Source organism: Octodon degus, unplaced genomic scaffold (assembly GCF_000260255.1).
Source record: "Octodon degus isolate 3935 unplaced genomic scaffold, OctDeg1.0 scaffold00080, whole genome shotgun sequence".
Taxonomy (NCBI): Eukaryota; Metazoa; Chordata; class Mammalia; order Rodentia; family Octodontidae; genus Octodon; species Octodon degus.
In genome coordinates, this window is record NW_004524656.1 from 4,949,613 (window position 1) to 4,962,189 (window position 12,577).

A 12,577-nucleotide genomic window follows, 5' to 3' on the forward strand; every position below is an offset into this window, starting at 1 on the left:
TTTTCTTCCACTCTTCTGAAAGTAATGTTCACACACAGAAGGCACAAGTTCCTGTTTCCTTCCTTTCAGCGAGGGATACGGGGCCAGGTTGAGTGGGAGGAGCATTTTGGTCTCAGTGGAGGTAGGTGGGATGATTCCATCGGTACCAAGATCTGGAAGGAAGCAACAGGTCAACTACATTTGCTAACATCATAGAGCAAGAGGGGAATAGCGACTGGTGGCTGGCCAGTGGAGGGGTTCTTTTGGGGGTGCTGAAGATATTCTGGAATTAAATAATGGTGATAGTTGCACGATTTTTTTTTTTTTTTTTTGGTACAGGGTTTCACTATGCAGCCTGGACTCGTAGTGAGCCCTGTCTCAGCCTCCGGAGTGCTGGGATTATAGATGTGTGGCACCACACCTAGTTTCAGTGGCAGGCACAGGGCACCCAGGGACCCAGTCCCGCATAGCACGCAGTAAGGGGGGATAGAACCCAGGCCATTGCACTTGCCAGGCAGGTGCTTCTGCTGCTAAGCTCTCTCCCCAGCCCCGCAATCTTGTAAATATACTAAAAACTACAGAATGGTAAATTTTATGACATACTTTAAGAGCTACTACTATCATTGTTTCTCTCTGCTGGGGATAGGGAAAGAATTTCAATTCTTTGAGCTATGCCTAAATTGGGCAATAAAGGCTGAGCACCTTGCTGAACTGCCTGGATTTAGACAAGTGGGTCTGCCTCTTTAACAAGCACAAGTCCGTGACCTGTTGTCTCACTTTCAAATCTCTGTGTCTTTCTGAACTAGGACAGGCTCTCAGGGCATCTGCTCTGAGGATACTTTTTAGGGTAGTATTTGTCTCATGAGCTAAGGCCCAAGGTGCTTTCTCCCACAGCATCCCAGGTGGGAGCAGGAGGCAGGAATTGGTACTACTTTCCTCTCTTCTTGGGTCAGCCACTCCTGAAGCCCAGGAGCTTCTCTGTGGCTAAGCTCTAGACTCACCTCAGAACACGCTGAGAAACAGATTCCTGGCATGGAGTGGAACACTCCTAAATCCAGCAAAAGATCTGGCCTTTTCTGACAGGAGTATTTGGAAATTTCCACCATCAAACTGAGGATGGAAATTTTGGCTTTGTTGACATCAGCCTCTTGCCAGGACTGCTTACTTACTGGCTACAGCTTCTACCTCCCAGGGATACAGTCCAGTGTGGCCCTCCACTCTGTCCTCTCCCTGCCCCCTACTTCCCCTTTTCCAGCCACATAACAAGGTCTGTATCCCAAGGCAGTGGCCCAACTCCTCACATGTCCCTGGGCCCTGCTGGTGGCCTCTGCCCTCCCCCTCTCCATCTTACCCTGAGGAGTTAAAACTGGAGGAGGAGTTCATTGCTGCTTTGGAGTTATTTTGAGATGCAGTGGGGCTGCTGGTGTGGAGTCCTGAGCCAGGAGACGAAGGCCTGCTGTTGTTCCCAGGGGAACAGGATGACGTTACTGAGGACAAGGAGAGACAAACAAAAGGAGAAAATAATGCTGCTGGGTCCTGGGACCTTGTGACATGGCCCTTCCAACACTTGATTTCCTGTGTGTCCCCAAAAGGATTTCTCCCCTCTCCACCCTTCTATCCACAGTGTACAACATTAGCGTTATTAAGGACTACACTCCAGCCTATCCCCAGAGGGGCTGTTATTGTACATGGGCTCTGCAGCCCTGGTCCTTGAGAGCAGCGTAGCTGGTTCTGCAAGTCCAAAACTTGCCAAATGCAACAACAGATGCCAACATCACCCCACTTCAGGACACACCCTGGGCTGGGCATCCGCAGCTCCAGACCAGGAGGCAGCAAAGGAAAAGGAATAAGAAGCTTAGGAAAAGAAAGCAGCAAAGAGAGATGTACACAGGACAGAAAGAGTCCCGGGAAGTTTAAGATTGCTGGCCTCTCTAGCCTTCTGTTTCCCCCACAGAGGAAATCGACGGCACCGGGTCTCCCCCCCCCCCCAAACCAGGGATTGAACTCAGGCCCTTGCACTTGCCAGGCAAGCGCTTATTCTACTGAGCTATCTCCCTGGCCTTGCACAGGGTCTTGAAAGAGCACAGAGCCGGGAGGGAGGGGACCTGGGTCTCATCTTGGTCGTGCATCTCTCGCTAAACAGCAGTGTGGCCTGAACTCCCTTACTGCGCTTCCCGGAAACTCACTCTGTCCTCTGCACAACAGCAGCTTTGGATCAACTGGAATTCTTGTGCTTGCATTTCCCAGGCTCTGCCCATGGCTACACCGGCATATATTTTACTGTGCAAACTAAGACACTTCACAAACGGAAGCACGCATACGGGTAACTATGCGAGGACATGAGACAGCCCCTGGCGCCGGCCTGAGCGCACCTGAACGGGGGGTCGCTGGATCTCATTCTTTGAAATGCTATAGGTACTTCTTGAAAAAGAAAGCATGGGTGGGCCGGGGAGATGGCTCAGTGGAATAAGCGCTTCCCTGGCAAGCGTGAGGACCTGAGTTCAATCCCCGGTTCCGCAAAAAAAAAAAAAAAAAAAGAAAAAAAAGAAAGAAAGCATGGTAGAAAATTAGCCTGGCAAGCTGTGCCTCCCTACCAGCTTCTTCAGAGCTCACTTTAGAATGCGCTATGAGTGTGAGTGGTGAGAAGTGCTACAATGAAAACAAAACAACAAATACACATTTGTTTAAATTTTGCTTGCCTGGCATTTTCCAGCTTCTTTGAACATAGAACCCTGCTTCACTGTCCTTTGCAATACATTTAGGGAATGCTGATCTAAATAGGTCACTTTTAGTTCTAATTTCCTGGTATTAGCTCAACGGCAGAGCGCCTACCTGGCAAGTGTGAGGGTGTGAGTTTGATTACCGGTACCAAAAGAAGGAAGGAAGGAGAGAGAAACAGACTTCTGGTGCCATCAAGAAACCTCATTTAAAAACTCACCTGTTGCAGGCATGGTACTGTGGATGGGAGGGACAGAGAGGGGGCCCAGAGACCCTGAGGGAGAGACCTAAGAGGGAAGAGAGATTTGTAAATGGGCAATCCCACTTCCTTCTATAACTTTTCCCAAGACGTTGAACCCCGGACTACAAAGAACAGACTTTCCTGGAGATTTCCTATATATATCTAAAATCTGTACACCCTCTACCCTCCTCTTCCCAGGGAGGCCCTAGGTCACGTACAGCGGCCTACCTCCAGCTCTGGTCTGCTCTGGAAGGCCCGTGGTGCTGGCACCATGCCCACCTTCCCCTGTTGTGCACCCTGCAGGGGTTTTTGGTCCTGCCAGGCCGCACTGCCCTACCCAGAGCCCCAGTGAGGAGCGAAGCTGGCCTCTGGGGCCCTGCCGCGGCAGATGCTGCCGGCTGCCCACCTCATTTCCAGTCCCCATTTCACTTTTGTGAAAGAGCCCTGCTTGTACTTTCGGCAGTACAGCACCAACCCCAGCAACCCTGCTGCCCACCCTGCTGGATGAGTGGATCGCAGACTCTCCAGAGTAACCGGAATGGCTGAACACTGGACTCTGGAGCTTTTTATTTTATCCTGGAAACTTCACAGCATCAACTCCGCGATTACAAAGGGACTTAGTACCGAGTCCACACAATGAGTGTATTCGTTATGCGTCACTAACATACACTAATAAAGAAAGAGTAAAAATAAGTGTTCTAAAACATTGAGTTTGGGGCTGGAGAGATGGCTCAGTGGTCTAAAGCACCTACTTAGAACAAGCTTGGCAAAAGCACAGGGACTGCGGTTCGATCCCCAGCACCACATGCCAGCCAGCCCCGCCCCCTGGTGGGCTGAGCTGGACACACACACACACACACACACACACAAAAAAAATGTTAAAATAAATAAATAAATAAAACATTGAGTTTGACCCTCCCACGTAGCACAGGCAACTCCTCCTCCTCACTATTGCTATCCTAGAACAACATCACAAAACAAGGTGTAGCAAAATGAAAGGGCGGACCAGGCCTTATAGGCACACCCCTAGAATTACAGCGCTCGGGAAAAACGAGGGCACAAACCTGGGTACCATACTGAATTAGAGAGACCCATCCTCAAAATAAAAAGTAAGAATGAGTGGGGACGTAGCTCAGTGCAAAGGCCCTATTTCAACCTCCAGTACCACAGAAAAATACATAAAAAAGATAGACAGGCTGGCGACCTGGACCCATCATTGGCCATGTGCGTGACTTCAGGCAAGTTACCCAACCCCAATGAAATTTCATTTTCTCATCTATAAAACAGCAGCAACACCTCCCTGATATTTTCTTTTAATTAAGATTTAATGAACTAATGTCCATAAAGCTTCCAAGCCAATGACGGGCAAAAAGTACGAGTTTGTTAAGTATTAGTTCTCTTCCTTCCTGAAGCAGAGAAAGCTACTGCAGCTGTACCTCTGAGGGTACTTTTCAGCTCGGCCCTGGAGCTGGAACCTTCATGTTCCGCTCCCTCCCCTCCCTTCTCCTGCTGCTGACAGGGAAGCTCTAAGCAGTGTTTCCAAAGGATGTTGACAGGCACCTGTAATGTGACGACTCCTCCCTGTCCAAACCGGGAGCGTCCCATCCCAACAGGATGCAGCATGTTCTCATTTCCTAATTAATCAGCAAATGTTCTCACTGTTTGCAAGTACCTTACCTTTTACAATGAACCTCCTCAGTAGGCTGGGGCCCCACAAAGGGTGGAGACCAGTGTGGGGCAGCTTGGGAGGGGTGGCGAAGCGGTGAGAGATGTTATCGACATTTTCCCTTCCCTCCTTCCTACCCTCCCTGGTGCCACGCCTAAGAAATTTGTTGTTGTTTTTAAATAAATAAAAAAATGCATGTAGTCACTGTGACCAGCTCCTTCTACTGCCTCCTAAAGAGAGGCTATGCGTATGCAAACATAGTTTCCTGTGTGTGTGTGTGTGTGTGTGTGTGTGTGTGTGTGTGTATAAATAAAATGGCTCCCGTACCAATCTATTCCATTCTGCTTTTATCTCACCCTTTTTCTAAATTAACTGGATAAGCCAAGGATGGTGGTGCATGCCTACAATCCTAGCACTTGGGAGGCCTAGGTAGGATAATCATAAAGCTAACTTAGGCTACATTCTGAGATACTGTCTTAAAAACCCAAGAACAATAATTACAATAAACTGTTATCTATGAGATCATTTCATATTGGAAGCAAAATAAAACCCTATGTTCTTGTCCCACGGAGATCTGAGGAAGAGGCAGTGGGAGAATTTTCTTTCTCTGTACTCACACTCCTTTAGTCCCTGGACTCCACCCATCCCAGCCTGCAAGCTTCCTTCCCTCTCTATCCCACCAGCCTCAGGACCTGTGTACACACACCATTTCCTCTGCCTAGAACTTGCTCCTGCCTGCACCCCTAACTCAGTTGCTTCCTCCCATTCGTGTCAATGGTGAGGACTGCTTTTCTGCCATCAGTTTAAACATCCTTCCTCACAGAAGCCTTTGACACAGTGGACTGGGTTATGCGCCTCAGATACCTCCACCCCTTCCCTGAAGTTCATCACAAGTACAACTGATTCAGTGCCCATTTTCCCTGCTAGGTTGTAAGCAAGGATTATGTGTGTGTTATGCCACTATACCCCCACGACCGTGTATTCAGGGAATATTTAAGGAAGCAATGATGAATTACTATCATTTGACTTAAAATGTTACATGGCTCTTCAGAGCTTTTAGGGTAACAGCATCCACGGCCCACTACGACCCATGATATCCCTCCTCAACCTCTCGCAGAGCTTTGGCTCCAGTCTGGCTAAAATGCACATGTCTTCCAAAGGCATCAAGCTGTTTTACAGTTGTACTCCTTCTCCGGGACTGGTCCTTCTGCCTGCTGTGCTCCTCTTTGAACAAATCAGGCAGTTATCCTTCTCAGTTTCTTCCCTCAACCCTCTTCCTTTTGCCATCCTCGAATGCTCGTAGCTCCCCAGGGCTTAGGTGTGGACCCTCCATGCAAACTCCACAGGTAAGCTCCTCTTTACATAGGGTTTCAACTACCACCTGTATGTCTGTGACTCCCCAGTGCACGTCTCCACCCCAGCTTCTCTCCTGACCTGCAGACCCATCCTCCTAGGGTCCAGGGTCCGTCCCACTTTGGGGTCCTACAGTTCGTAGTGTGTACTACCATGGTGCACAGCCCCTGAAATCATCACTTCACCACTCCTAAACCAGCTCCTCCTATTTACCTGTTCCAAGCACACCACTGGCATCTGGCCAGCCAGCCACACCCAAGCCCTGGGTCTGTTACAGGGTTCTTTTTCCTTCATCACTCTCCCTACCCCCAGCCAATTTTCAATTCATTAACCAAGACCTTCTCATTATCTGTTGACTTTCTCCCGTCCCTCTTTCTTACCATGTGCATTTTCTTTATCCTCCTTAGTTCTCTACCCGATAAGTGCAGTTCTATCCCATCTTGTGCCTCTTAAGCCAGCCTGCATACTGTACTCAAAGTGCTAAGTCTTAAAAACAAATCTGATCATGCTGATTTCCTGCTTAAAATCCTTCAGTGACTCCCCCAGACCTCAATGGCAATGCACACCTGCCCTGTATTATGTCAACCCTTGTCTAGTCTCATCTTGTAACATTCGTCTCTGTATGGACCCACGTGCAGTTCCAGGAGTGTGCCACCCAGCCTCTATGCTCTGTACCACTGTCTCATGAATCTCCCTGGTGACAACTCTACCTCACAGTCACTTGCCTCTCGCTCCTTTTCCATTTAGACTCAGCTCAGGTACTAATGACCTCCTTGGGGAAGCCTTCCTAGCTACCACCTCCCAAGGCTTATTAATTGTTAAGTTCTCCTAGAGAAATGATCACATTGTTTATCATTTGTTTATCTGTCTGTCTCTTCTGCTAGGCGGTGAGTCCTCTAGGACAAAGAACAAATGACATTTATCTTTGTATTCCAGCCCTCAGCACAAAGATCAAAGTACCACTGCTGAAAAATCAACACCAAACATCTTTAAGAAACTGTTTTGTCCTACGTGGACAGTGCTTAATTTCAACCCTCCTAGAGCGCTGGAATACTTGGAAGACATCACCACTCCAACTCCCCAGCCTTCAGCCATCACTGTTCATATAAAGAACATTCCTACCCCTACCCTGAAGGCACCATCTCTTCTGGTAGAGAGGATGGCTGCTATTCCCTAAGCTTCCACTTTTGACTGAAACCCCCAATTATTCCCTGTCCTGGCTTTTCCCTTGGACATATGATTTAGCCCTGCACTGGGGACTTAACCCAGGACCATGACACACCAGACAAGCACTTCACCACTAAGCTACACCCCTGGTCCTTTTCATTTAATTTTGAGCCAGGGTCTCCCTAAGTCACCAAGGCTGGCCTTGAATTTGTGATCCTCTTGTCCCAGCTTCTTGACTAGCTGGTTCACAGGCATATGTCACCACGCCTGACTCGGTTCCTTCCTTGGTACTTCCTCTTGGGTGCCTACTAGGCATGTCCGACTTAACATGACCTGTGCCAAATTCTTCCTGCATTTTGGAAAGATGGCAGGGCCTTGCAAATAGCTGCCCAGTTTCCAAATGAAGAGATCTTTGCCCCATTCTTCATATTCTGTGTCCAAGCTCTCAGCACAGCTTCCTGCCTCCATGGTTGAAGTACACCCAGAATCCCAGCATGTCCTTGCTGCAGCTACACTGGCTTCCTTGCTGTATCTCTACTCACTTAGTGGTCCCTCTGCCTGAAACACACTTTGCCCCACGTGTCATCTGTCAGAGAAGTCTTCTCTGACCTTTTTCGAAAGGCATCTTGGGCTGTGGGGATAGCTCAGTGGTCTAAGTGCCTGCCTGGCTAGGGCAAGGACCCAGGTTCAATCCCTGGTACCTCATGCTGTGCTAGCACCAGAACCCCGGGTGCACCATAGAGGCCACCAAAACCAGGCGTGGTGTGGCATGCCTGTAATCCCAGAGCTGGGGAGGTAGAGACAGGAGGATCGCTGTGAGCTCAAGCTGTGTAGTGAGAGACCCTGTACCAAAACTAAATTCTTAAAAAAATTTTAAAAAGGAATCTCCTTTACTTCCCATCTCTTTTATTAAAAATTTATTGAAGTAAAAGATATATTGCTATTAATTCCCCTCAAAATACTCTCCTTTGCTTTGAACATACTTATCCCCTCATTCTTGCCACTTTCTGAAGCAGTTCTAGAAGTCTTCTAGAGTGACTTTAAATTTATTTATTTATTTTGTGTGTGTGTGTGTGGCCAGCTCAGCCCACCAGGGGGCGGGGCTGGCTGGCATGTGGTGCTAGGGATTAGAACCACGGTCACTGTGTTTTTGCTTAGCTTAGCTTAGCTTCTTCTAAGTAGGTGCTTTAGACCACTGAGCCATCTCACCAGCCCTAGAGTGACTTTAGTTAAACTGTTGTAGCTGCCTCGATGTCCTGAACTGATTAAAAACATATATCATTTTGGGGGCGGGGAGATGGCTCAGTGGAATAAGCGCTTCCCTGGCAAGCACAAGGGTCTGAGTTCAATCCCCGGTTCTGGAAAAAAAAACAAAAAACATATACCATTTTGACTTGGGGGAAGAGCGAGAAGATGCGCAGCACCAGATCTGGTGAGTAACATGGATAGGACACACCACCATGTTCTCACAAGCCTGCCTCCCACTGGCTGGTACTCGGTAGCAGCAGCCACTGTACTTTTGATTACATGTTATGAAGATGCGAAGAGGCTTCCGAATTGCTTCACAAAGTAGGAAGAATAAGGGGCTAAGTGTGTTCAAAGCAAGTGGGATATGTTGAGGGGATTGATGGTGGTGTGTCTTTTACTATGAGAAATATTTACTGATGTATTTTTATCACATGGTATATAGCTATTTGCTTGTAAATATAAATATAAATGATTACTCATGTTCACAAACCCCACTTCCATCTTCCTGGGAGAGGAGACTCTGCCCTCCGGGCCTTGTGTCCCCCATCCCTGGTCTTGGTGGACAGCTCGGTTCCCGGCCACTCACCAGTCGGGAGTTGTAGATGGGTGATTTGACAGGAGCAGACACAGGGCAGTTGATTCGCTTCTCCTTTTGGCGTCGGTTGCAGAACCAGACCCTCACCACCTCCTTCTCCATGGACAGCTGCTCTGCAATCATGGAGATCTCTTCTGAGCTGGGCTTGGGGTTCTGCAAGGGTGAAGACACAGTGGTCAGGAGGAGCTGGTGCTCCAGAGAAGCAGCACTGACACACGCGTGGGCTGAGGGCTTTAGGCTGGAACCCGGCACGGAACTCTGGATTTATCACTTACCCACCGTGCACTCTCAGGAAGTTTTCCTTCTGTAGTTCAATTTTTATTAGGGACTATTAACATAATACTGCATTTCAATGCATAGATTTCGATCATATGCATCCCCTCAGGCTTCTCCGATGCCTCCTCCCTTTTCTTCTCTTCCTCTTATTTAATATCCTCCCTTCTACTTTCATGTCATTTTCATATTTTAGATTGCAAATAGTGGGGAGAACATGTAACACTCTTCTTTCTGACTCATCTACCTTAACATAATGCTATCTAGTTCTACTCATTTTCCTGCAAATGACAGTTTTGTTCCTTTTATGACTAATATTCTATTTGTGTGTATATATATATATATGTATGTATAGTGTGTATACATATATAATATATATACAGACTTTTTCTATTCATCTACTATGTATTTTAATTAATTAATTTATTTGTGTGTGTGTGTGTGTGTGTGTGTGTGTGTGTGTGTGTGGCTGGCTCAGCCTGCCCTAGGGGCAGGGCTGGCGCAGCATGTGGTGCCAGAGATTGAACCGAGGTCCCTGCACTTACCTATGCTGGCACTTTAGACCGCTGAGCTATCTCGCCGGCTCTCCATTCTTCTAGTGATGCGTACTGAGGAAGCTCCCACAGCTTGAGTGTTGTGAACTGTGCCACAATAAACATAGGTGTGCAGGTACACGCTTCCTTATGAAGTGCTGACTGTAATACTTCTGGGCATACACCAAGGAGTGGTATAGTAAACCAAATGGTGGCTCTTTTTTCAGGTTTTTTTTTTTTTTTTGGTTTTTTTTTTTTTACATTTATTTATTTGTGTGTGTGTGTGTGTGTGTGTGTGGCCAGCTTAGCCCACACCTGGGGGCGGGGCTGGCTGGCATGTGGTGCTGGGGGATCGAACTGCAATCCCTGTGCTTTACCAAGCTTGTTCCAAGTAGGTGCTTTAGACCACTGAGCCATCTCACCAGCCCCATCTTTTTTCAGGTTTTTGAGAAACCTCCATGCAGACTTCCATGGCTGTGTTAATCCACATTCTCACCAGCAGTAGAATGTAAATCCTGCCCCACAAGCATCCTTAACAAGACTTAATGACTGGGGAGATAGATCAGTAGAATAAGTGCTTGCCTGGCAAGCACAAGGGTCCGAGTTCAATCCCCGGTTCCACCAAAAAAAAAAAAAAAAAAAAAAAAAGGGCTTATTGTGTTTTGGAGTTTGAAAGTGGCCATTATAACTGAGGTAAGATGGACTCTCAATGGCGTTTTTTGGTTTTTGGTTTTTTTTTTTTGTGGAACCAGGGATTGAACTCAGGCCCTTGTGCTCGCCAGGCAAGCACTTATTCTACTGAGCCATCTCCCCGGCCCCCTCTCAATGGCGTTTTGATCCACATTTCCTTAATGGTAATTTTCATATATTTACTGGCCATTTGCATCTCTTCTTTTGAGAAACGTCTGTTTAATTCATTCGCCAATGTATTAATGGGGCCATCTGGTTTTTTAGTGTCCATTTTGGACTTCTTTATATATTTTAGATATTAATCCTCCTGGAATAGTAACTAGCAAAGATGTTTTTCCAACTATGTAGACTGTTTCTTCATTCTGTTAATTGTTTCCCTGGGTGCGTCCCAACTTTTTAACTTGACATAACCCCATTTGTTGACTCTTGCTATTTATTCAGGAAGCCTTTGCCTGTACTTACAGCTTCAAACATTTCTCCTATGTTTTCTTCTAGTAGTTTTAAAATATTAGATCTTATACCTAGGTCCTTGATCTACTGCAAATTATATTTTTGCACAGGGTGAAAGATAGGGTTCTAGTTTCAATCTTCTCCATATAGATACTCACTCTTCCCATGATCATTTGTTAAAACAACTGTCTTCTCTTCAACATGATTTTTTGGTTTCTCTGTCAAGACTCAAATGGCTGTAGCTGTGTATTTCTTCCTCTGTTTTCTATTATGTCCTGTTGGGCTATGTGCCATTACCATGCTAATTTTATTACTCTGGCTTTGTGGTAAAATTTGAAATCAGGTGTTGTGGATTCCTCTAGACTTTTTTTTTTTTTGCTTAGGATTACTCTTGACTATTCTGGAGATTTTGTGGTTTTGTATTAATTTTAGGATTTCTTTTCCTGCTCCATGAAGCATGTCCTAGGAATTTTGATGGTGGTTGCATTGATGTAGTAGATCACTTATGGCAACGTGGCCACTTTAATATTTTTTAAATTTATTATTATTTTGTGGCTGGCTCAGATCATCCTGGCGGCAGGGCTGGCACTATAGTGCTGGGGATTGAACCTTGGTCCTTGAGCTTGCCTAAACTTAACTAAGCAGGTGCTTTAGACTGCTGAGCTATCTCAATGGCTCCCATTTTAATAGTATAATTCTGCCAGTTTAGGAGGTCATTCTTTTTTCTAGGGTCCAGTTCAACTTCTTTCTTCAGTGGGCTGTAATTTTCTTATCTTTTTTTTTTTTTTGTAATTTTCATTGTAGAAATCTTTCATCTCCTTGTCTAGGTTAATCTCTAGGTATTTTTTAAGCTATTGTGAATGGAACCGTTTTCCTGATTTCTTTTCTTTTTTCTCACTATTGGTGTACAGAAAAGCTATTGAGTTTCTAAGGTTTATTTCGTATTTTGTCTTTTTACCTGTGTGGTACTAGGGATTGAACTTGGGGTCTTGATATGCTCAGTAAGTGCTGTACCACTGAGCTGTACAACGAGCTTGCATTCATATCTGTATTTATGATTTTTAGAGACAGTTGCCTTGGCAGATCTTGAACTCGCAATCCTCCTGTCTTAGCCTCCTCACTTGTTGGAATCACAAGTGTATGTCACTGCTGATTTTAATTCCTTCAGGTGTATTCCTTCAGGTCTCGTCTACAAAATGAGAACGATAGTGCCTACCATGTAGGATCACGGTGAAGATTAACTGAGAAAATGTATGAGAACTACCCAGCACAGGGCGAACACAGGGCTGACACTCCTTTCCTCAGACATACAGAGCGGTTGGTTCATGGAGGAGCTATAAAGGACAGGGGGACAATCCCAGAAATACATGTTCCCCTTGAGTTTTTCCTCAACCTCATATCCTTTTCCCCATCATCTCTTCCTAGAAAACGAGGAAATGAAAACGCTCACATCTGCTAAATCTACAAGATAGCAGTATCATAGGCAATGTGAGAGCCCCACCCCCTTGCTGGGACCCCTGCCCACCTAGTCTGTGGTCTAAAGCAATTTCTCCACACTCCTGCATCTTTCCTTAACTGTGCTGCTCTGAAAAACCTAAAAAGAAGGACAAGTTGGCTGTAGCTGTCCTGCCAGAAGAACATGGCCACCAAGTTCTTAGGCAGAC

The 12,577-nt window shown here is 46.3% G+C and overlaps 1 protein-coding gene across 1 annotated transcript in view; it reads right to left on the bottom strand.

Moving 5' to 3' along the window:
• Window positions 1–6: 6 nt before the first annotated feature.
• Window positions 7–12,577, bottom strand: part of Pou2f3 (POU class 2 homeobox 3) — an 84,292-nt gene continuing 71,721 nt past the window's right edge. The window contains exons 9-13 of the mRNA XM_004636402.2: window positions 11,872–11,901; window positions 8,959–9,198; window positions 2,918–2,984; window positions 1,331–1,466; window positions 7–152 (exon numbers count right to left, since the gene is read on the bottom strand). Of these exons, the coding sequence (XP_004636459.1) occupies window positions 113–152; window positions 1,331–1,466; window positions 2,918–2,984; window positions 8,959–9,198; window positions 11,872–11,901 (513 nt within the window). The 3' untranslated portion in view covers window positions 7–112. The remainder of the gene's footprint in view (window positions 153–1,330; window positions 1,467–2,917; window positions 2,985–8,958; window positions 9,199–11,871; window positions 11,902–12,577) is intronic.